This window comes from Asterias rubens, chromosome 3, assembly GCF_902459465.1.
Source record: "Asterias rubens chromosome 3, eAstRub1.3, whole genome shotgun sequence".
NCBI lineage: Eukaryota > Metazoa > Echinodermata > Asteroidea > Forcipulatida > Asteriidae > Asterias > Asterias rubens.
Window position 1 is genome coordinate 11,277,037 of NC_047064.1, and position 26,706 is coordinate 11,303,742.

Here is a 26,706-nt window from a genome sequence, read left to right on the forward strand (position 1 = left end):
CTAGTTCAGTTCCGTATCCATAGACTTTAAGACGCATTGAACCCATCCTAAGTTAGGAGTTACTCTCCCTAACTTGAGATAGGATTAGTCCTAGCGTTTTGTGAAATCGGCTGCAGGACAAATTAACGCCTTATGTAATTCTGCAAATAGTTGATGTGTTATTTGTCTGAATGTAACAGTTGAATGTAAATTGTATATTTGTTTGGTTGTGTCGATAAAGCAGGTGCAATTCAGCAGTACAGTGCGGCAGCAACTAACAGTGTACCAGTAGCAGCAGCAAACCAACAAACTCATGAGATAACAATACCCAATAGTGTAAGTATAACAAAATAGTATGAATTATTGTGTTACTTTTCTAACTGACTCATAGGATTTGAATTAGGTATTCAAACAAGATTAATGTAATAAGAATGGTTTGTCTCTCTTTGTATTTAGGTTATCGGCTGTATTATAGGAAGACAGGGTAGCAAGATACAGGAAATAAGGTACTGTGCTAAACTTTGGTTTCTTAATTGGTTGGCCATAGGGAATGCGAAAGGTCCGGTCACACACAGGCCTGGATGACGTGAACAAAAACGAGAATGTTAAGATGCACGCCCTTGATTAGTGGGGGTATTCTGCGTAGAGTAATTCAACCAATAGAATGTGTTCTCTTTGCTTCATGATCGTTTTCAGTGTGACTTAGCCTTCAGTCTAGTTCTTTTAAAATAAAAACAGAAATCCACTGACAGTTTTGTATGTTTTAAGTACATTTTACACTTGCAAACAACGAGTACATTCCACAAATAAAACTATGACTGAGAAAACAAAAGGACATAGACATTTAAAACATTGTATAAAACACCAGGCCAAAGAGTTTCACATGGCCTTTTTAATATACAAACAATTCTGTAAACCTATTTGTTACAAACACACAAATTTATAACCTATAAAAATATGGTATATATGAGTGTTAAACGTCTGGTTAGGTAGGGAAGTCTTTCTAACACTGGGCACTATTGGTAATTACCCAAAACAAATGTGAACATAAAACCTTACTTTGTAACGAGCAATGGAGAGCTGTTGATAGTATAAAACATTGTGAGAAACAGTTCCCTTTGAAGTAACGTAGTTTTTGAGAAAGGGGTAATTTCTAACTCAAATAATAAAAGACTTGGGCCTGAAGCCTTGCATCTGAAAGCATACGAAGTTGTGCAACAAGGGTGTTTTTTCCTTTCATTATTCACTTGTAACTTCGACGACCAATTGAGCTCAAATTTTCACAGGTTTGTTATTTTTGCATATGTTAGGATACACCTAGTGAGAAGACTGGTCTTTGACAGCTACCAAATGTGTCCAGTGTCTTTAACCATCTATTGCATCATGAATTAAGTGACATCTACCCAATTGCATCTACCCATTGCCATCTTCATTTGTATGAGGCATGACATTCTCCTGTTGAATTGTTTTGTATTTTTAGGCAGTTATCGGGTGCAAATATCAAAATCAACGATGCCAAAGAAGGAAGCCTAGACAGGGTAGTAACCATTACAGGCCAAACAGAAAGCATTGCTTTTGCACAATATCTTATCAATTTCAGGTGAGTACAAATTAACATCAACAACTAGTTTTTATTTTAAAGCCAATCGATTGGTCGGTTAAACATATTTTTATTATTTTTATTTGAGTGAATGGTTGCTTTTTACCCCAGGGAAATCGGACAAATACTTTCTGTGAAGCACAAAACAGTTACTCTCTTATTTGGAAGCAATTTGATTGTAATATAATATTGCATCTTTTTATAATGACAAATGTTTCAATGGTTTTTGCACAGTCTCTGCATTATGATGGCTCTCCATGTTTGGTGATTAACTTGAATACATCACTCATAGAAGCTATCTATTTGTCTTTACTTTAAATAATTATTTGTCACAATGTGTGTCGAATGTAGTAATTCAACTAAAGGGTGGGTTCTTATGGTGTGCCAATAATATCATTTCTATGTTTTGTTTGTGTTGAAATTGAATAAAAATGACATCAAAAGCTTTGTTATAGTTTTGCAGAATTTCAAAAATATGAGCAAAGAAAATCTTTATGTTCTCGGTAAAACACTCTTGTGATAAAAGCAATGTTGTTAAATCAAGTTAGTTACGTGAGAAAAGTTCCATAGAACAAATAATTGGAGTTTGTGTTAAAGTTAATGTGTTGAAGTGAATATTATTGTTGCTGTTACTGATGAAGTAATGATATCAAATTGAAGACAATTTGAATGATATCATCATCCTCTGCCTATAAACCATGGGGTAACAGGAGAATAGGCTTTTTTTTGTTGCCAATAATCCATGGGGTAACAGCAGAGTAGGTTTTTGTTGTTGCTTATAATCCATGGGGTAACAGCAGAATAGGTTTTTGTTGTTGCTTATAATCCATGGGGTAACGGCAGAATAGGTTTTTGTTGTTTCCTATAAACCATGGGGTAACAGCAGAATAGGTCTTTGTTGTTGCTTATTAACCATGGGGTAACAGCAGAGTAGGTTTTTGTTGTTGCTTATAATCCATGGGCTAACAGCACAATAGGTTTTTGTTGTTTCCTATAAACCATGGGGTAACAGCAGATTAGGTTTATTGTTGTTTTGGTGAACTAAGTGAAACTAACTATGGTGGAGGTGCTTTAACTAGTTATTCAGTGAGAATGTCCAACGTCCCCTTTCTTTGCAACTCATGTTTCTGCATGAGCTTTTCCACTAAGTGCTGCCATGTTCCCTCTTTTTCCACCCATTCCTCTTAATGACTTCTTCCACATCATCTTTTGGCATGAATTAAAAAACAAATTGTGTTCCCACTTAAAAAGGTAATGAGCATGACGATTGACACAATTTGATGCTTCTTTGAGCCCATATACACAAGTGGTAAAGACGCATGTTAGCGAAATAAGTAAAAACGAGTGGGAAAAGAACACCATATTTTGTGGGGATTGAGTTTAAACTGGAGAATTTTTTCTTATTCTTTTCATTCCGTCTTTGCACATTAATCTGTAGATGATAAAAAATTATGCTAAAGAAATAATTATCTGAAACGACAACTTTTAGATTTTAAATGGTTGAACAACGTGAAATCGGCTAATATTGTGCATATGAAGACTTTGTAGTACTCTGCACAGACCCGCAGGTGTACAAGACAAGTCTTTGCTTGGTACTTGGAGTGGAAACTCATTCTTTGTACAAGCTCAGTGGGAAAATAAACATCAAGTTGTCTTCTTAAGGTCATGTTATTTGCATAACCATTACCATCTGTGTATTTGGGCTAAAGTGTTGACTTCTCTTACTTTTGTTAATCCACAACCCATGATTTGAGTTTGGCAGACCTTCATTTAAGCACCTCATAGTTGTGGCCCGTATCTGAATTCCTCATTCCTGATCAATGTTTATTCCCCCACCTCCTCATCATACCATCCTTTGGAACCATATATCCCCCCTTCTAATCCCCCCTTATGACCCTTATCCCGTCCCTCTAACCTTCCCTCATTTTCCTTCCTGTTTTTCTCCATACAGCCTTGAGACGGCCAAAAGCCAGACCTCTGTGACTGTTGACCCGTCTGTGACCTCGATGACCTCTTTCACCACCTCTTCATCACCCACCACCCTGACCCCGAATTCCGTACCCTCGCCGACCATCTCCCACGACATGTCCACGAATCCTCTCTCAAACATTCTGATGAAACCTGTTCCGTTGCTCAGCCTGGATGCGCTACAGCAGAGCAGCAATGCTTACACAACCAAAATCCGCACTGCCACCGTTGCTGCCGTCACTGGAGCTAAGAAATACTCCCCATACTAACTTCACGCACTGCACGTTTTTTCGCTGGTTCACGCTCTTTATTTAATTGTGTTGATTTTTAGTTTAAGGGGAATGACAATATTGTGGCATTCGTCTTTTTTCCGAAATTGGTTCTCATTTAAATAAGTCAGATTCTTCCTGTAAATTGTGCTGTTTATGTATGTGTTTTCACTTGTGATGTATTTGCTATTCCACATGCACTTCCAAAATTAAATATATGTGTCGAGAAACAATAGTACTTTAGTTCGCCAAGTTACGGACGTCTTCTTAACTGGGTTTTATGGTCCAGTTTAGAAGAACACAATTTGATCTTAGTTTAAGCAGACAAATATTGCAAAATGAGACATTCATTTCCTACTTGTATCAAACTAGTCAGCATTTGAATTTTGTTCTGGTGGGTCTTTGAAGTATGTTACTATTGCTGATGTCTCTCAAGGGTCTGACTCAAATACCTTGAAGTTGTAGGTGAATATCAGCTTGTCAAATTACTTCAACTTAGAAAACCATCCCAAAGCACAAAGAAGAATATTTATCTGAAGATTTACTCTTTGAGATTTACTGACTGTCATATCATTGCTACTGGCTATCACCATTGCTGACTCAAGAAACCATGTAAACTCAAAACATATGCATTTATTTAGTTCTCATTTGCTGGGTTGAAGGTATTATACAAATACAAAGTGGTTTGATGGTGACTATTTGATATTAGCTCCCCTTGGTATTGGAAGTTGACAAACTAGCTTGTCAACTTCCAATACCGAGGGGAGCTTATTGACTAGCCACCCGAAATAAACCATGTTATATTTGTTTTACTATACTTAATACATATTCGGTTACCGGAACATGAGTTTTGATCTAGAGAAAATGATGACTGTGAAACAAAATGCACATGATAAGTTTGATTCATGTGTTGGATGTCGCTTAGAGAGCGCTGTTCCTGCGTGTATACAAAACAGTACCACGATCAATAGCGCCCGGGGATGAAGTCGCGCAATGGTATGACAAGTAGACGGAGCTATTACTTGTCATGCGCATTTATCTCTTGCGTGAATACTCACATGTGCGCTTGGTAATTAGCAAAATTAACACCTGGCACGTAATGGTAATCAATGGACCAATGAGAACTCGACTCTCGGTCATGAATATGTATGAGGTATAGTAAAAGTTAATACAACAGGTGTTTGGATCATTAATCCTGTGTGGTAGTTAAGATGCAAGAAAAGAAGATGTTAAATTGATTGACATTTTGTTATTCTTTACATGTTACTGTCTGTACTGTTCAATCTTAATTATTTCATACCAACTACAAGTTGAACATCTTCCCCTATAAATTGTGCGTTTATGATTTTATGGCTAAGGAAGTTGCAAATCAACGAAATGCTTGTATCGTTTGGAGCTTTTTCCAACTGAAGTATTAGGATATGGTTTGATTAATCAGGATTAACAAAAGAAAAAGAGTTTACATTAAGCAGTCATTTCATTCTCAGCAAGTTCTACAACTATTTGAAGATAACATTTTTGTAATTAATCAATCTTATTTTTTTAGGGCGTTATCATTTCTAGTTTTGTTGGTGTGATGTTGCAAACTTAGTTTACAGAATATGTTAATTGATATCATATTTGCCACTCCTACCGGTGTATTAGGAAAGTGCACTTGACATGAGATTGAAGTGTTGTGAATGTAAGCCTGTAATGGCCAAAGGAATCACCTCCAATGGGTTGGTTTGTAGGTTGGTTTGTAGGTTGCTCAGAGCTATGTGCTGTACAAAACTTAATAGTGTTCTAGTATATTAGAGATTCACATCTTGAATTAAAACTTGAATAAGTAGAGACGAAAGGCTTACAAATTAGTTCTGCTTGTAGGGTTCAAATAGATTAGACTATAGGGGGACAGTCATACTAGTACCCATAACTAGTACCTTTAACTAGTACCCATAACTAGTACCTATAACTAGTACCCACAACTAGTACCCACAACTAGTACCCAGCAGATGTATTCACATGTATCATCGATCACTCATGTATTTATTTTATTTTATTCTGCATTCTAAACATGCTGGTTATATCAGCTTTAAATATTTGGTTTTCTTTTAATATTACAGATATGACTCATTTTTCAAGTTAACATCCAACTTCTGGTTAAAAATAACTTCCAGCATTGGTTTTCAGGATTAGTTAGATATGTGGAATTTAATTTAATCAGCAAAAAGCTGGTAAAGGTTTGATAAATAAAAAAAAAATTCAAAACACCTTAAAGTGAATATACATTATGTATTTTGTATAGTTGGCCTTTATTCCCCAAAAGGCAATGCATAAATAATAAGAGATCGTTGTTCTGTACTTACACCAGCGGTTTATGTTTTCATGGTTTCAGTCTTTAGTTTTTTGTTAATATTGGGATGGGAAAGCATCTAAGTTGTGAACCAGCGAAACTGCTTCCTCGTGCTAGTATGCAGCATCGTGTAGTGTGTTTTGATTAGCTTGCAATTGTCTGGTATTTTGTGTGTGCATTGTGTAGCCGTGCATGAGGTAACCCTATGTACGTAGTTAATATGTTCACTCAGAAACTAAATTAATTGTTTTGCACTTGTTAATGACAATTGCTGTATTCCGTAATTAGTATTCTCTAGCTCATCTTCCATTGTGTCAAAGAGGCTCCCAAATCACTTTATGTGATTGCCTAGATTGTGTATAAATAATAACTTGTAAAATTAAGGAAACATCGAAAACCAGTTTTCCGTCCGTCCATAATGTCGCAGGTCGCAGACAGTCTTTTACAAACGTTAAGCGCAGGGAATGATCTAACACTTTAATGTGTGCTTGGTGAAAGAAGTGTGCGGGGTAGACATGTTCAGGTTATTGTAGAATAGTTTGCTAATTTGGCATGACAATAGAAACAACATCTTCCACTTTTTTGACGAAATTATGTATAAATTCAGCAGAAGTTGTGAGGCCATAAAAAATGAACCTGACCTATGTATTGATTAGTGAATGTTTAGTCTTGTTAGAGTAAATATAATGGGAAATGTGTTGAGAAGACGATGCTTGAAAGGGATTTGACGCTTTGGCTTTTGTTGAGTTGAAGAGAGATGAGTTTCTTCATTTCCATCTCATTTTAAAGATGCAGACCAATGCTGAGTGTTTCAGTATGGTTTCAAGTTTTACAAATGCTTGCTTCCACAAAATATTCAGCATGGTGTTCTGTGTACCTTTGAGCATTTGGTGTAAAGATCCAATCAAATGTTGGTTGAGACTAAACAAAGTTTAATCAGAAGAAAGACAATTTAATTTGCCGGTTGATTAAATCCCGTTTCTTTCCTCAGTTCATCCTACCAATCACTGCATCTTAACATCATCATGTTACACATTGATAGCATTATATTAGAAGTAATAGATAGGCCTAGGTCTTGTGTTGTTGCACAAGACTTTCCAGAGCTAAATATGTACATATTATTTGTTAGTATTTTACTGCTGAGAGTATATATCCTAAGGCCGTGTCCGAAACGGCGACTTCGGCTACAGCTACGGCTAGATCGCGCGCGTCTGCCTATTCTTCAACACTGGTAGACGCGCTAGTCTAGACGTAGCTGTAGCCGAAGTCGTCGTTTCGGACACGGCCTAACTTGTAGGTTCATTTTAAGTACATCATGGTGGTAAGATTTTAATTATTCTTCGTATGAACGTCTTTATTTTTTTCCCTGACAAAAGAAACAAGTCTGTGAAGTGGTTCTTACATTTACTTTCTTTGTTTTCCTAAAAGCAAACGCAAATCTACAACATAATTAAACATAATTAAGAAAGTTAAGTCAATTGAAGTGTTTCACTTTAATGTTGAACACAAAATTGTATTTTATTGTTTCATTGACTCATTTGTGCACTTCCAACTAATACGACCAAGGCAAATTGTATTTGAAACCAAGTAGTAAATTAGTGTGTATTCATTATAACAATTGCAATCTTTATAACACTTGTTGGTATTTATTCCTTTTATTTTGGTGAAAATATAATTAAGGGAGATTTGTGGGCTAATCAGTATTGTTTTTTGATCGTTTTCATAATGTTATTAATTTTTTTTAAATAACAGTTTGGTGATGGTTTTGAACTGGCATGGTTACTTGTGTAACCCTGCCGTTAGGTATAACCTATAATTGGAATTTTAGAATCTTCACAGACTCAAATTTGACTTCCAGGTTCCTGTTTTAAAATAATCTTTATTCTTTGTAGAGTTTGTTTACCCTCTCATCTAAACATGTCTTAAATATAAGCCATTAAGCAATGACATTAATTTATACAATAAATATGCATTCGAAAAAAAAATAAACAAGAATAATACACAACAATTAAACCCCAATTATTAGCACAGTAATTTGTCTTTACGTAACTAGGTTGTATTTGAATTATTAGACTTTCAACAATATATTTATCAAGCAATTATTTAACACATTAATGTCATGCAATGTGCCGACTACACTGAATAAAATCACTTTACCTCTACCACCACTTACATTACTCCAGATCTCATTTTGAATTCTAAGTGAAAAAGGAACTGGAATATATTTATTTGCATCAAACAAATCATATTCTGCACAGATGACTATCACATATTTCATCTCAATCTATTATTTTATTAAATTTGCTGATGCAATTGGATACTTCCATCAAGAGGTCATCGTTGTAGATCGGAAAGGTCAAATCATCCCCTCCTCTTCCTTGCAACAAACTGATCACGACCAATCTGCCGAAGTGCAATCTCCATTGGCTGTCACATTCTAGTGGAAAACACGTCTTCTCACAGATTTTGTGCAAATTCGTATCATGCTTATTTTGATTGCCACAATCGAATTAAGCAACACAATATTTAGGGGTTTTCGAATGTTATAGTGTGGACAAACTCCGGCATGACCCGTATATAATCGTTAAGCTTTCATATTGAAACTTCTCAGTCAACACATATGTATGTATTTGTTTTGATTTGAATTAACGAATCTGTACTTCATCTTTAATGGATCTGGACAAGGAAAGTAGTCTTTCCCTTTTCCTTAAAGAACACATTTAGATAACACCGAGGTCTGGTGTTAGGTAACACCGAGGTCTGGTGTTAGATAACACCGATGTCTGGTGTTAGATAACACCGAGGTCTGGTGTTGTCATGACTGCATTTAGCTAACTATTATGGGATGGGGATAACTGCAAATGGACTGTATTAATTCTTAGTTAATGACAACCTCATTGTTTGTATACCCTCTTCCACAAAATATCTAACCAATTAAATAAATTTCCACCCTTAAAACTTCCTTAATTCTGGGAGGTGTGCTGATATTATAACAATTGTTTGTTTATTTAGTAAGGCTAGGTTGAGTTGTACTTAATTTGTTTATATTGCTTTAAATATATAAATATATATATATAAATCAATTTACTGTAATGATTCATTTTAACCTGACACTGTTGTGTCGATATTACCACCCGTGTTATGGTATACCAGCTGTAGATTTGTGTTCATGTCATACTATTCAATACTTAATTTCATTTACTATGGCACTCATGTTTCTTAGCAAATTGTTTTAAAAAAAATTCCCAAGAAAGTGAGTGAAAATGAAAGTGGTATATAGCTGGTGGATTGGACAAAGTGGACTATGCTAATCATTGGACTGTAATAGTTACATTTAGTTATAATAATGTTGGAAACAAATTGGTTGTAGATTATTAATTCTTTTTAAGCATTTGCTATTTTAAAATAGATGTTTAAGCTACTTATACTTCCTCTCGCAGCAACCATAGCGTAAGCCAGTTTCAATGTATAATAGCTTAATATAACTTATAAAAACAATGTGACAGTATTAATATAATTCCAGATGATAGTTGGTAAAGTGGTTCATGTTGACTTCACGGCAAGTGAATATAGATCCTGGTATCTTTTGTGGCATTAACGTCTTCCAGAAAATAAACGTTTGTTGGACATTTCAAGAAAGGCAGCTTTGCAAATCTTGTAAAGCTCCTTTTATATATTCAACCATCACTGTGATGCAACCATCACTGTGATGTTAAAGGACCAGTCACACTGCATCGATATTGAGAACGATAACGACGCAAAGACAAGGCATTCTATTGGTTGAATTGCTCACGCACACGCTTATTCAACCAATCAAGGAAGGTATTGGTAAAGTTTTCATTTTCGTTATCGTTATCAAGGCCTGTGTGACCGGGCCTTCAGTCTTCTCTTCTTTTAAATTAAGCCCGTTTGAAAAAGGAAAATACTCAACTTCATGTCGCCCATTTACTTGACTGGGCATTTGTTTTACACAACTCCTCGAGTTAGCTTGTGACTATAAAGAAAGATGTATAAATTGCAAGGTCACAATATTAAACTGGTCAATCATGGTTCCATGTATTTCTTTGGTTATATGTTCAATCAGAGTGTCACAACAAGAATATTTATCTTAATTTTTTGTTTTGTTTTAGGAATAAGAAGATTGAAAGGGGAATTTAAAAGAAGAAATTTGTCTACTTTGTATTTTAACAACTTGTGTTTTTATTGGTCCATTAATATCTGAAAGAGTACCACCTTCCTTTTCCTGTAATCTATTTGATGAGTATATTCGATTGCTAATATTCAGTTTGATTTAAAATATAATTTGGAACACAACAACTGGTTTTAAAGATAGCTACGGTTGAATCTAACATTAGTATTTATTGTGGTTTTTGCGATAGGTATCAGGGTTTGGTTTGTCCAGAATACCCACTTTCCCATATTTTGTCATCGAAAGGGAGTGGCAAGTATATCTGGAATTTTGCTTTTCAAAGTTTTATTCTCAATTTTTCTGTGAAGAATGATGAGCAAATATTTAAAAGGAATTGCCTTGACCTGCAGGTTTAACGTTGTTCATTATGTTAGTTATAATTTAGTTTGAACCTAGACTCGGGTGCATGTATGTTGAGTGAGCAGCATGTATGTTCAGTGAGCAGCATATATGTTCAGAGAGCAGCATGTATGTTCAGTGAGCAGCATATATGTTCAGTGAGCAGCATGTATGTTCAGTGAGCAGCATGTATGTTGAGTGAGCAGCATGTATGTTGAGTGAGCAGCATGTATGTTGAGTGAGCAGCATGTATGTTGAGTGAGCAGCATGTTCAGTGAGCAGCATGTATGTTCAGTGAGCAGCATGTATGTTCAGTGAGCAGCATGTATGTTCAGTGAGCAGCATGTATGTTGAGTGAGCAGCATGTATGTTCAGTGAGCAGCATGTATGTTCAGTGAGCAGCATGTATGTTCAGTGAGCAGCATGTATGTTCAGTGAGCAGCATGTATGTTCAGTGAGCAGCATGTATGTTCAGTGAGCAGCATGTATGTTCAGTGAGCAGCATATATGTTCAGTGAGCAGCATGTATGTTCAGTGAGCAGCATGTATGTTGAGTGAGCAGCATGTATGTTCAGTGAGCAGCATGTATGTTCAGTGAGCAGCATGTTTGTTGAGTGAGCAGCATGTATGTTGAGTGAGCAGCATGTATGTTCAGTGAGCAGCATGTATGTTGAGTATGGCAAACTAACCTTTACCCCTGCTGTAGACAAAATGCACATTTTGTGAATTACCTTTGGTGTGTTCTGAACTGACAACAGACTTATTGACAGTTATTGAAAGTCTGTGCTATGTTGTCCTTCCAAGCATACTGATGTAATGTTTACCAACATCATTCATTGTTGAGTTGTCAATGGGCACCCTAAAAATATGTCTCTATTATGCAGATTCTGCTAACTAAATTGAACACAGATTTAAGATCCCTTGAGAAGTTCTTAAGTTTATGTTTCAGTTGCATACCAGAGGTTGTTGACAGAAATCTTTTAGATAAGGTCATTATATAAAATGAGCATTACAAGAAGGAACTGTGGTTTATAAACAGGTCCATGATGGTTTAATATAAGCAGGACATACTAGTCTAGATTAAGCTTATTATATAAAGCATGCTTATTGTATACTTTGATGTGTGAATAAAACAGCTGCACACAATTATGGCATTGAATCTCAATGAACCTTTATACAAATGGGTGTATGATTTGCTTGAAGGCACTGGACACTATTGATTATCAATCAAAATAATTGTTAACGTGAAAACTCACTTGGTAACGAGCAATGAAGACCTGTTGAAAATATTAAACATTGTTAGAAACGGCTTCTTCTGAAAACGAAGGGTTTTAGAAAGAGGTAATTCTCACTCAAAACTTAAAAGACTTCAGGCATGTAAAAGCACACAAATTATTTGTGCACCAATGTTTTGTTTTTCTTTTCATTATTCTCTTGTAACTTTGATGACCAATTGGGTTCTAATATCCACAAATTTTGTATTTCATGCACAATATGTTGGGATACACCTAGTAAGAATACTGGTCTTTGACAATTATTTTTAAGGGTGTCCAGTGCCTTTAATATGACAGACCATCGGAGCAAAGTTACATCAAAACAAGCTACCAATCTGATGCCTGATGTTTCATAATGAGACAATAATGGATACCACCGAATGAGACCATGGTGGAACTTCAAATGGGACAGCAAAGAGTACACAATTATCTAAGCCTAGTACATGGCTGTATCAACTGGGTTGGGGGGGGGGGGGGCTAGTTAAGGTAGAGAGGATGACACACTTCCAATCGCAGAACCTCTGTCGCCGTCGACAAAAGAAGCAATACAACTTGGAAACAAAATCATCCATATCAAAATTAGTCGACAAACCCAGAACTAACTGAAATATTTGTGTAAATAAAGTAAAACAACTTTTTTTGTTTTAAGTTTTAAAAACCCTGCCTACTCCCCTGTTTAACTGGAAGATGGTATTCAGTAGTAGAGAATAAACAATCTATAATCAGGACGAACTGCCAACCACCATTTTGTGATCAAACCTGCAAACATTACTTGGTCTACATCAGGTGTACCTGCTACCTGTATAATTTGATATGCTGTTTAGCGATTATTACAGCAATGGATATTGCATCAAGGCAAGGCATCAAATACAAGCTGGATACATTCTGCTGTTAGTCGACAGCTTCTCATGGTATTGGTGATAACTTACAGTGGTGGAGGCACGATGTTTAGGTCTCCATTTGGCATAGTTAAATTCAGTCACTTCATCACATAACCCATGCTTATTGTTTAATATTTTATAATTTAAGCTTTCTATTCACTCAATGTGTATGTTGCCACTCAACTCTCGGATTGTAATGTACAAATTGTTTGTTTTATTAAATTTTCCAAGAAGATTAATTTGTATGCATTTGTTTGTTTACAATTATCTGCAGAATATCATCGGAAATCACAGGTCTTCCAGCTTTTTGATTGGTTAAAGCCTCTTCCGTCCACTCCATTTCAAGCGCAATAAGCATTATATATGCAGCGGTATGTATTTAGGTGTACAGGGGACATTGCAACACACATTATACAGTCTTCACAAGATGTACATGTCAGGTAGATAGTCTAGTTGGATACAGTTAAGCTGCTGTACGATATTAATACTGATATTCAAATGTCAACATCTCAAAGGGTTTGTATTCAATTCAAACTAGGAAATGATTCTATTTCATCATTTCAAATGAATGGCAATAACTATCTATATTAACTAAACAGAAGCCGAGTTCAGATGTAGTGGAGGTTCCTATAATGACAAACTTAACCACAGTAGGCTAGCATCAAGGTATCTTTTCATGTACCTTGTCTATAAGTGTCAATAATATTAGATTATTGATAGCTCCAAAAGGTATGGCTAACATTATAGGCTTACAGGAATAAGAACTCTCTCACAAACTAAACAGTAATGTGTGTTTATGCAGGTGAAAGTTTAAACATGTCTGCCTATAGTATTGTTTAAATGATTTAATTTGGAAAAGTGTTAAATAAGTGTTGCCATGGAGTATATAAATCAGTTAAAAAAGACTTGTGTCTGGTCAGGAAGAGAGAGAGCCAGGTCGTCATGTATGCGTATATTTTACATAAAGGCATAATCTGGCTAGCTGTAAATACTTCATTCAGATAAATTATTGACAGAGTGTGGTTGTACATCACATTGTTATAACAGATCACCAAATGAAAACGTCATGTTCGTTTCTAAAACAAAAGTGTACACCATCTTCAACCTAGTGGCAAAGATGGTGATGTTGGCTGGGTATACTTTGTTTACGCAATAAGTCATAATATCTTAGATATTGGGGTGTATTTTAGTGCTCTCATTGGTACCTCCATGGTGTATATAAGAAGCTCGTTGTATTGTACAGGCCACACCATCTGACAAAACTGTTTTCATATTTAGGATACGGGTATAATGCACACGCTGTAAGAGTGACACTGCCAACATCACATACAATCTACTAATAAGTAGTTGGTCCACGCTGAATAGTATGTATCCTTGTACACAGGGATTCTAAGTTTGGGCCACAGTTTGTACAGTTTTGTTTTTAAAGAGATTTGTCAGTTATTCTACTTAATGTCTACTGCTGGTGCTACGTGGGGCTTGTTGGTGTGGTTTTGTTTGTGTGTGATGGGAGATAAACCATACATAGCATATAATGGTATGATAAAACATTGTATGGGAGAAAACTTTGCATGATGCAGACACCATTTACAGATAGTATAATACAGAATACTTTTTTTTAGGGGTTAACAAAGGCACACTTTGGAGATTATGTTGTAGGGATGTTACTCACCATTCGACACCTTGCATTCCCAACTAAAGTGAAGATGTCAAAGAAATGACTCTTAGAAATTCTGCTTTTCAAATCGAACTAAATACACCCAGAAGAGTGAGAATTTCTTGTGATTTCATTGTAGCATGTAATTAGGCTTGATTTCCCATTAAAGAATGACAGGTTTACAGTAGAAAGCCTATTAGGGTAGGTCTATATTTATATATATAGAATTAAGTCATTTGAATTAGAGTGTGTGGATCCTTAATGTTGTGTCATGGCCGAGTTTTATAATGAATCCCAACATTTGTATCATGTGCGGTTATTCGTCCCTTTTACATCCGAGTTTGATATTCTGCTATGCAAATATGGACTGGATGGTGATCTGCACCATCTAGTATAAACCTGTTGAATTTTATCAACAGTAGAAGGTTTAATAAAGTCATCATTAAATCAGTATCCCCTTTAAATCTCTCCCTGTTAAGTTAAGTATTCAACATTTCCCTCAAACGTTGAAAAACGAAAGAAATTTACGTTGAAATAAGAGTCATGTTGTGTTTTACTGTTCAGAGTTGGCTGTGTTTTTGATAAAACAACTCAAGTTAAAGCTGCAGTGTTTTTGCTATGTTTTTAAACAAAACCCGAAGAAAAGGGCTTTCTCTATCAAAGTTTTGTTTGTATTTTATATGACATTATTCTGTATAATCACGTTATAATGGTTTACAATTAAAATATCAGAATTAGTGTTTTGAAAACTTTCTAACAAGGTTTGCAGTGATACCATGTTATCATGACAACCATATTGATTAAAATAACAATCTATTGTTTGCACATATTTTGTTAACGATGAGCCCTGCTTCCAGCAACCTTTAGTCAAAATTAAGATATCATGTTTTGTTTATCCAGATCTGCCGCTTTGATTTGAGTTTGTTTTATCCTAATTAAAAAAGCAATATATGACCATACGTTGAGCTCTGTACGGAACGAACTTGGTTCCTCTTTAGAATAAGCTAAGCAGGAGTTTGCCTACACATTTTTTTGCCTAAACACCCTTTTCCTGTAAATTCCCCGCGAAGTTGAGAAACGAACCCCAGTAGTTCAGATAAGTTGTGTGCGTTCCTTTTTTTCCTTGCAACTATTGGTGGCGCTAAAACTATCTGCCATGAGCAACCTGTTGAAGACTGAGTGGATTCATCTATTATGGTCTTTAATTAGCTGGCGTTTCAGGGTCCCATCCCGTCCCGTGCTAGCTTGGGTTTTACTTCGGAGTTTCTGGGTTTAGAAACTTCTTTATTTAATAGTTTGATGTAACAGTAAAGGTTGCAGTCAACTGTACTTAGGAACTGTACTTAGGTAAATCTATGATGCCATTAATGACGAGGTATGCGTTAATAATAATATATAAAGATTTTGTCATGTGTCTGTAAATACTTTGTTTCAAACAAGAAAGTACAAAGCAATAACCTTTTAGCACTGTATCTTATATTCACAGTACTTATGCTACTACACTGTACTGTTTTAAACTAGCATATTTGATATTCAAGTTATTTAAACACTACACAGCTATTATAAACAGAATGTGTATTTATGTAGCGTAGTTTATCATCCAGGCTCTAACATCGTTGGTGTTCGTTGGAAAAGTGGGTATAAGAAAGCCTCCATTTGTTCCATTTAAACAAAGTCTACAGTTGCTTAATGTTTATGCCTACTTTGAGTAATCTGTGTTTGGTCTGCAAACTTGCAAACTTGCACACTATTTAATATTGCACAAACTGCTTTTCTATCAAACGTTGCTTTGCTGCTCGACAAAAAACGTCCCTAAAATAATATTGTTTTGCCATACAAGAAATCATCAAGTTTATGTAATGGTGCTATGTTACCGAATCGGTCGCACCTAACAAAACAGAAAATAAACCAATGCAGTTTTTTAAATGTTATCCTTATTTAAAATAAAATGTAATCAAATAAGTGTAAGTTTTGTTGATTGGTTACACAAGTGTAAGAAGTTCTGACTATAAGCAGAATTTGCACTTTGGAAAGACAGTCAGGCCATTCCTTCCATTTGCCCTAAATGACCCTCCGACTATGGTCGCCATTTTGAGAATCGCTTTGCATGTTTGACGGTTAACAAGTTATTTCTAAAATGGGCATTGTATTGAATACAAGAGGACATTAGCTCACAAAATGGCACATCCAGGGTCATGATGATCAGGCGAATTTTGGCTAATAGAAAAGACTTATTTTAGCTTGGCTAGCTTTAAAACGTCTTGTAGAATTTTTGTTTTGTTTTAGTTTCCTTTGTTGTAAAGTCATCACACCGTAATTGCTAAATATTGCTATATGTCAACCAACGTAGTTTCAGATAATTCGGACACTGCCACTGTTCGTTTCGATCGAACTTTGATTTTGAAAAGATCCAACGTCAAAAGTTGATTTTCGGGGGTGAATTGAGATAGCTGATTATGAACCGGTTCAACAGGTTTTAAAGAATGGGCGGGATTTACTACATATAGTTTAGTTTCTTTAGCTAGCTAGAAAGAAGATATATGCGTTGTCAGTTTATTCATCATCATCTAAACAATTCAACAGTAACAATAGCTACGGTATCGCATTGTGTGCAATTGTAAAATACATAGAAATAAAGTTTGCATTTTGATTATTTATAAAGTATGATCATTTTATGTTTATTGTTTTCAGGATATTAATATATTGGCTTAATGTACAGCATGCATGAATTTTACGTTTCTAGAAAGAATTATAATTGCTTTATAACTGGGTTTTCGAATGTATGATTGATTTTGTCAATACTAAATTTTTATAATGTTCATTTGATTTATTGGTAGTACTTAAGTCACTTAACAGTATTATAACTATAGTAGCTTTAATAGCCTAAATACGTCTTCATACCAATGATGAGAATAAGTCAATATAAGTGATTTATTCCATATGAACAGGGTAATATTGATTGGTCAAGTCTGACAATAAACAAAAACACAAGGGTGGGATAATTTCAGAGCTCGTTTAATATTCTTGAGTTGTTTCAGCGTATTTCTTTTTAGGAAGGAAACACTTAAAGGCACTGGACACTATTGGTTATCAAAATTATTATTAGCATAAAAAACTGGCTTGGTAATGAGTAATGGGGAGCTGTTGATAGGAGGCCTATCGTACAAACCATTGTGATTTGTGAAAAGAAAAAAAAAAGGCTCCCTCGTTTATTAGAAAGAGGTACTTTCTCACTCAAATAATTAAAGAATTCAGGCCTGAAGCCCTTTTGTATGGTTTGAGAGCGCACTGATTCGTGCAGCAATGGTGTTTTTTGCCCTGTTATTATCCCTTATGAATTCGATGTCCGATTGAGACAAATATTTTTTACAGTTTTTGTTTGCATTTAATTGTGTTGGGATACACTTGGAGGGTATACTGGTCTTTGACAATAGCCACGTGTCCAGTGTCTTTAACACAGTTTCCATGTCGCGGTTTAACATTAAGAAACGTGTGTTACGCTCCCAGTGGCGTAAATAGGGGTGCCACCCCCTCATGTGCTCCCCTTAAAAATATTTTACGCCGCTGTACGCAACTCTATGTCCAACCGTAAAGTCTAACCAACTACTAATGTCCGACCCATTGTGTTCAACGAACCATTAGACATATAACAATATGTCCAACTAATGTCCTATCACACTATATAAAAACACTGGGTAAAATACTTATTGGGTAAAGTCATTTGACGTTTATTGGTCAATAGTGACCCCATCTAGTGAGAAATATTTACCACACTCATTATGAGTTGAGTTAATTTCCAAATACCGGCTACTGGTAAATCTAGACGCAACATTTGGTGAGTGCAATGAGCCCAACCCTGATGGTAAAAACTTACCCAAGTCGCGCTTAGAAAACCTTCGTTTCCATTACCTGAGCCCAATTTCATGGCTCTGCTTACCGCCGAATTCTGCGCTTACGAACACGATTCCCCGCTTACGTGCAAGCGCCGAATTTTTGCGCTAGCCTTGTAAGCGTAGAATGCCTAGGAACGTGGAGTACGCACGCGCAGAAGCCACAATTCGCCGCTAACCCGTGAAATATGCTTGCCGTAAGCACAGAATTCCCTGCTTCCGTAAGCGCCGATTCTGTGCTTACGGTAAGCAGAGCCATGAAATTGGGCCCCCCCCCCCATCAGATGATATTTTGCTCTCCATTATATTGGTTTATAAGTGTTTGATCAACATTGAGACTTGTTTTTGGACCAACCCTACGATGGTTAAATCTTACATAATACTTGTATTGGTCATTTGGAAAAACCTTTTAACCACGACATCACTTGGTAACAAAACTTAGTTACCTTAAGACCAACAGATTGTTTATTGTTCAATGAAGCCCAACCCTGATGGTTAACACTTCTCTTGAGTTTATAGGTCATTTGGAAAACCAACTTTAACCATCCTTGTTATTAAAGATAATCGGTTTTACCTTTAGCCCAATATATGACCTCCTTGCCACAAAATAGTGTTAAACCAACACTGAAGCTTATTTCAACCCCTTTTTAGAGCAAACTAGCCTGTTAGGTCCAAAACCGAATTCAATGTGTAACCTTCCTCAATGATGGGTGAATCGTTGGACCTAGCAGCTATCTTTGAGAAGAGCATTGGTTCTTTTATTCGACCGCCAGTTTCTGGTTAGTCTAGGTTCCTAGACCATTGGTGTTGCGTGGTCACACACAACCAACGTTCCGATTATGCACGGCAAAAACTGTACACGCTTGTAATGAACAAACGCTAGCAGGCGCTCTGTTTCTCTGATTTCCTGTGCTCACAACGTTGCTTGTGTGTGACCACGCAACACCAATGGTCTAGGAACCTAGACTAACCAGAAACTGGCGGTTGTTATACCCTTCCCCGATGTTAAAACTCAACTCCGGCCGTACAAACACCCCAAATTCAGGGGCGGGTCAATCAATTTGTGTCTGTGCAAAAAGCGCAAGTTAGAAGAGGCCGGTGTCCCACGGAATTCTGTCTGCCGGTGCCGGAGATTCTGTCCCCAGGCTGGAGGAGGAGGGTTCAGTTCATCGTCAGCACAGATTTCGGCAGTAAGAGCCTAGTCTTGGTTCCTAGACCATTGGTGTTGCGTGGTCACACACAACCAACGTTCCGATTATGCACGGCAAAAACTGTACACGCTTGTAATGAACGAACGCTAGCGGGCGCTCTGTTTCTCTGATTTCCGGATCTCACCATGTCCTGTGCTCACCAAGGTCTAGGACATTTGCAAATTGAAGGCGTGGCCAGACTATGTAAATTACTTTTAATGTATGCAATATTCATATCACGTGACGAATTGAAGATGACTATTCAAACTAGACCGAGTCAAAGGTCAATATGACCGGCGCTCTATTTTAAATAATCTTTGCTCAAAGAGTAATTCCGTGGTCATTACAGGCCTTTTAAAAGGAAAACAGTGAAATTTTAGATATAGACTACCTATTCAGATTATGGATACGTGACGATTTGAAATCGTAAATAATGGTCAAAAATCGAACGTAAGATTAGCATTCAGAGTGTCCGTGTAACGGACGCTTGTATGGCCCCACGGCGTGGAGCAATCGGAACGTGAAATAAGCCTTGTGGAATATTGTATGTAAAGCGCATCGAGACACTGTGTGATGCGCTATATAAGAACTGTTATATTATTATTATTATTATCACGTACCGCCCATGCCGTGTCTCGTGGGGGTTGGAGGTGTTAAATCCCGGGCGCTATGAACTCCCAGCTTGCGGGTGTCGACTCCGTTGTTTCTTATGATCGCAACGTTCCAATATGCTCCATTTTGATTCATGGCCCCCTAATTTCTTTTTGTTATGAGTTTTCAGGTAATTTTGATGATGTCAAAACGTAGGAATATCGCATCTACCTATTATGAGAATTTTTTATAAAAGGTTGAAATAAAAATAATGCTAAAACAAAATTCCCTCAAAGCATAATTTTGCCAAACAAAGTATTATTTTTTAATTCTGTGAATGAAGAGTTATTTTTGAGGTAATGATCAAACTGGGCAACTAGTGGAATTTATGACCTGACTATTCGCCTCAAATAACTGGGAGTTGAATAGCAGTAGTCGCCACCGACAAGCAATCAAAATTCGCAATTTCTCATGAGTTGTTTCAAAAGATATTGTTACGACTACATTCCAAAAAATATTATATGGTTACGTTCCAAGCTGCGCAGCTACTCGGCTACGTTTACGTTCAAAGATACGCTTAGGTCTACGTTCCTTCAAGTTACACTATAATATCAAAAGGTATGTTTTCAAGCCCGAGTCAAGCTACGCTTACATTCCAAGATATGCAGCTACGTTTACGTTCCAAGATACGCTTAGGTCTACGTTCCTTCAAGTTACACTATAATATCAAAAGGTACGCTTTCAAGCCCGAGTCAAGCTATGCTTACGTTCAAAGATACGCAGCTATGTTTATGTTCCAAGATGCTACGCTTCAGTCCAAGATATGCTTACGTTCCAAAAGATGTCAACGTTCCAAGCTACACAGCTACTCAGCTGCGCTTACAGATCTGCTTATGTTCCTTCAAGTTACGCTATAATATCAAAAGGTACGCTTTCAATCCCATGTCAAGTTACGCTTACGTTCCAAGATACGCAGCTACGAATTACGTTCCAAGATATGCTTACGCTCCAAAAGATACTGTTACGTTCCAAGCTACGCAGCTACTCAGCTATGCTTATACACTCCAAGATACGTTTAGGTTACGCTACAATATCAAAAAGTACGCTTTCAATCCCGAGTCAAGCTACGCTTACGTTCCAAGATCTGCAGCTACGGTTACGTTTAAAAATACATTCTCACAAAGACGCTTTTGAATCCCTCAAGATTTCCTTCCCCCAAGATTAAAAAACTTTCACTGTGAATAACACTACAGGGCCCACCAGTTAATATCTGTTTGGCAGAAAATACTGTACAAAATTTCTTTACTATCCAAAAATTTAGGTGGGCACTAGGCATAAGTCTACAACATTTCAAATTTAATTAAAAATTGGCTGGTAACCAGTTTCTGCTAACCTAAGCAATACTATTTTGTGCTAACTATAAGCAAATTGTTTAGTAAATACATGGATTGCTCCATGGTCAATACAATCTTCATCAGTGTGGGCCCTGGCACGTCGGGAGCATAACGCCACGATCGCATTTCAAGCTGCATCATGGCAATGCAGTAGTCTGGATCTGGATATTAAACATAGAAAGGTTTGTGGTGGTAACGCAAACCTTTCTATGTCGTATTTCCACCATGTGGCAAAGTTTAAAATCCTACTGATCTGGACATTGTTATACTCCGATAAAAACATATACCCACACACACATGCAGAGTATAGCAAAAGTCATGCAACGCAATTACTGCATGCATTGTACTCTGCATGCACAACACTGATGAATTATTCATGAGCCAACCGCAACGCAGCCTCTGATTGGCTCCACCGGAAAGTCGGGGGAGATTTGCCGAAAAACAATAAAACAGAGCGCCCGCTAGCGTTCGTTCATTACAAGCGTGTATAGTTTTTGCCGTGCATAATCGGAACGTTGGTTGTGTGTGACCGCGCAACACCAATGGTCTTGGAACCAAGACTAGTAAGAGCCATGCATTTGGGCATATGGGTGTTGTTCAGTATGGGAAATGTCATGAAGACAGATTCAGGTAAAATTTATCATGAGACAATGTCATGCCAGTCAAATATAGTCCCGGCAAATTTGGAACAAAATTTACGAGGTGTGGGTTATTTAGTAGCTTTGTTGAAGAATTATACGAATATTGAGGAGGCCTAAGTTCCCTTCCTCACTTCCCCTATTTGTTTTCTCTTCTCTCTTTTCTGATGGAAAGGGGGGGGGGCTCCTACGCCCCCTGGATCCGCGCTTGATTATAATAGTAATAATAATAATAACAACCGCATTTCTATAGCGCCTAACACCTCCAAAAGAAAGTCTCTAAGCGCTCAGAGGAAACAAAAGAATAATTATGTATATGATGCTTTGCAAACTTTATGTAGTGTTATGCTTCGTATTTGGGAAAATGGGACACAAGGGTAAAGAGGGCAAGTGACGTTTCCTCCCACTCAATCGTTTGCATGCTATATATTTTCATTATGAAAAAACATGGAGGTAGGATTATCCTTAAACAACATTGCGTACTGAGTTCAACTACCTCTCACTCAAAATGGGAGACTAGATTTCAAAATTAATCCAAAAGATTGTAAAAAGGGAACGATCCATTTTTAGATTTAAAATGGATTCAGAGTAGCCTCAGAGTGTACCTCCTTCATGCCTTTAAAACCACGCAGAAAGTGTTTACCAAGAAAAAACAGCTACAGCTCGATGGTCCGAAAGTTCGTTAGTCCGAAGGCTCGTTTGTCCGAAAGTTCGTTAGTTCGAAGGCTCAATAGTCCGAAGGTTCGATAGTCCGAAGGTTCGATAGTCCGAATTGACAATAAGGTTCGATCGTTTATTCGGACTATCGGACTATCGGCGATTCGGACTACCAAAACTTCGGACCAGTGAACCTTCGGATCAATGAATCGTCGGACTAATGAACCTTCGGTCTATCACATCACATGTTCGGATTAACGAACCCCATTTCACTTTCCAACCAATGAACCCCCCTGTTATGGGAAATTTGTGATTCGGACTATCGAACCTTCGGACTAACGGACCTTCGGACTATCGGGTGGACACGGAAAAAACGACGACATGCAGGAAGACCAGAACCCATTCACATTCAAAACATTTGCCCGCCCCCCCCCCCCCGCCCCCGCTCAATGTTGACTGTAATTCGGAACACAGTCGGCAAATTGAACCAACATTGAAAGGGGCAGGGGGGGGGGGGGGGCCAACGAGATTTGGCCGGGATTGTCTGAGTTAATTTCGTAATTTTGTTCCTGTTTTTAAATTAGGAGATAATGCTTTTACAGGACTGTTAATATCAAAAGACATTGGATATGCCTTTATAACTGAGTAGGGCATTAAAACGGATTTTAAATCAGCAAGTATTTTTGTTGGGGTGGGTCTGGGGGGGGGGTCTGACTATGATGGGAATTGACAGTCAATTATGTTTGGTTGCGGGAAAAAGTCTAAATCACTAGCAAATCAGTAATGCTGTTTTGTAGGGTTGGGGAAGGTGGCTAACTGTATTGTGCAGTAACAGAAATTATTATTTATTGCCGAGTACAGCGTGTCAACACAAAAGTACACACACAGGCAACTTTTGTATTTTATCTGTCTCTTTGAGAAGGGGGGGGGGGGTTGCACCATTAGGCCCGTATTATGTTGTCAGCATTAATAAGAAATAAGTAAAATAGTAGTATAAAAAATGCACTTTGAAAATGAAAGAATGGGTATAAGCGTTTAATATTAATTGTATGGCGAGTAAGCTGATACAAATAAGATTGCAAAAAATTCTGCTTTCTCACCATCCTGGAGTCATTTTAGCTTCAACTATGCTTTGTAAAGCGTATCTCTTAGTAATTACATGATGGAGTCGCATACAAATTCAAGCACAGTGATGCTCAGCGTCCATAGACTTGATTTCAAGTCTGAGGTGGCTGTTATTCCTCTGTATGAGACACGAAATACGCCCGCAATAGGTTAGCTGTCATGGGACAAGGTAACAATAGGGCGCTATTTGGGGCAATACTGTATTTGCTATCAAGTTGACTGGAAGAAACGATTGCAGGCTTGGATCAAGTCTACACGGTTCACCGTAGTAAAGTAAATAAGGAAATTAATGAATTTTCTTTTCTATTTGGTATAAAGGGTTAACCGTTTGAGTTTGTGTAAAAAAAAAAATGAGGTGGTTGAATAAATAACAACAGGTTATGTGTTCTTTGTGGACTGTAATGGCATTTTCGTGTTGAAAAAAAAAAAACATTTCCCGGTAAGTTAGCAGTCAAAATGCTACGGTTAACCGTGTGGTGAACCGTCAGACATGAACGCAACCAACTAAATTGGACAGGTACATTATTTGTGTGCGCAGGCGCAAGGCGCTCGTGTCAGGAATCGTCATCGCGCGCCTCAGAGTAAAAGGCAATGCAGATTTTGCACGGCCTATTTCGGGAGTTACACATGTCTTCATTTATATTATTTTATGGACTTTATACCGAACAACACAAGATGCAAGCCAACTTACATAATTAATTTAGGTGTAACCCATGAATATAGTTATGTTTTATTTGTGAAAGCGAGCATGAATATGCAATCGAAATGCTTTGCTTCACGTTCTCTCTCCTCCACCAAAGATTGCAATTAATTTTATGTGCGTGCAGTCATCAACTGCACAACATAATCTCTACCAATTAGCAAACAATCCCGTGCAAAATCCGTGGCCAACATAAACTAAACGAACTGCAAACAATCGCCTGCAAAATACTTGGGCCACCCATTCCCATCGTTCAATAAACATTCACTGTCCACCCAATTGACCAAGCAATAAACACTCTCAGCCAGTCCCTCACCCGGCCCCCCACCCCCCCCCCCCACCCCCACCCCCCCCAAAAAAAACCAACACACCACTACCCCCATAAAGTAATCACTTTTAAAAATATAAATTCACTTTGTTTGGACATTCATTCTCTTTTGGAAGCGTTCTTTGCATGTTCAAAAATTTCAAAAAAATTCAAAAATTCACTCAGACATGTCTGAGTTAATTTCGTAATTTTGTTCCTGTTTTTAAATTAGGAGATAATGCTTTTACAGGACTGTTAATATCAAAAGACATTGGATATGCCTTTATAACTGAGTAGGGCATTAAAACGGATTTTAAATCAGCAAGTATTTTTGTTGGGGTGGGTCTGGGGGGGTGGGGGTCTGACTATGATGGGAATTGACAGTCAATTATGTTTGGTTGCGGGAAAAAGTCTAAATCACTAGCAAATCAGTAATGATGTTTTGTAGGGTTGGGGAAGGTGGCTAACTGTATTGTGCAGTAACAGAAATTATTATTTATTGCCGAGTACAGCGTGTTAACACAAAAGTACACGCACAGGCAACTTTTGTATTAAAGTCTCTTTGAGAAGGGGGGGGGGGGTTGCACCATTAGGCCCGTGTTATGTTGTCAGCATTAATAAGAAATAAGTAAAATAGTAGTATAAAAAATGCACTTTGAAAATGAAAGAATGGGTATAAGCGTTTAATATTAATTGTATGGCGAGTAAGCTGATACAAATAAGATTGCAAAAAATTCTGCTTTCTCACCATCCAACCCAAAACACCACTACCCCCATTGACCCAGCAATAAACACTCTCTGCCAGTCCCTCACCCGGCCCCCCCCACCCCCCCACCCCCACCCCCCCCAAAAAAAAAAAAAAAAAACCAACACACCACTACCCCCATAAAGTAATCACTTTTAAAAATAGAAATTCACTTTGTTTGGACATTCATTCTCTTTTGGAAGCGTTCTTTGCATGTTCAAAAATTTCAAAAAAATTCAAAAATTCACTCAGACAATCCCGGCCAAAATGCTTGGGCCACCCTTTCCTGATACAACAGTTCCCTGTGCACTTCCCATTCCCATTCACATTCAAAACATTTGCCCGCCCCCGCTCAATGTTGACTGTAATTCGGAACACAGTCGGCAAATTGAACGAACATTGAAAGGGGCAGGGGGGGGGGGGCCAACGAGATTTGGCCGGGATTGTCTGAGTTAATTTCGTAATTTTGTTCCTGTTTTTAAATTAGGAGATAATGCTTTTACAGGACTGTTAATATCAAAAGACATTGGATATGCCTTTATAACTGAGTAGGGCATTAAAACGGATTTTAAATCAGCAAGTATTTTTGTTGGGGTGGGTCTGGGGGGGGGGGGGGGTCTGACTATGATGGGAATTGACAGTCAATTATGTTTGGTTGCGGGAAAAAGTCTAAATCACTAGCAAATCAGTAATGCTGTTTTGTAGGGTTGGGGAAGGTGGCTAACTGTATTGTGCAGTAACAGAAATTATTATTTATTGCCGAGTACAGCGTGTCAACACAAAAGTACACACACAGGCAACTTTTGTATTTTATCTGTCTCTTTGAGAAGGGGGGGGGGGGGGTTGCACCATTAGGCCCGTATTATGTTGTCAGCATTAATAAGAAATAAGTAAAATAGTAGTATAAAAAATGCACTTTGAAAATGAAAGAATGGGTATAAGCGTTTAATATTAATTGTATGGCGAGTAAGCTGATACAAA

The 26,706-nt window shown here is 37.3% G+C and overlaps 1 protein-coding gene across 6 annotated transcripts in view; it reads left to right on the forward strand.

Moving 5' to 3' along the window:
• Positions 1-17,509, forward strand: part of LOC117287869 (poly(rC)-binding protein 3-like) — an 89,946-nt gene extending 72,437 nt beyond the window's left edge. For 5 of the 6 annotated variants that reach the window (XM_033768435.1, XM_033768437.1, XM_033768436.1 and 2 more), the window contains 4 exons: positions 221-315; positions 436-485; positions 1,460-1,579; positions 3,531-11,825. In XM_033768435.1, coding sequence (XP_033624326.1) covers positions 221-315; positions 436-485; positions 1,460-1,579; positions 3,531-3,816 — 551 coding nt within the window. In that variant the 3' untranslated portion in view covers positions 3,817-11,825. Of the gene's footprint in view, positions 1-220; positions 316-435; positions 486-1,459; positions 1,580-3,530; positions 11,826-13,105 lie in introns of those variants that run through there. The other variant, XM_033768440.1, reaches the window with a different exon arrangement.
• The last annotated feature ends 9,197 nt before the right edge of the window (positions 17,510-26,706 follow it).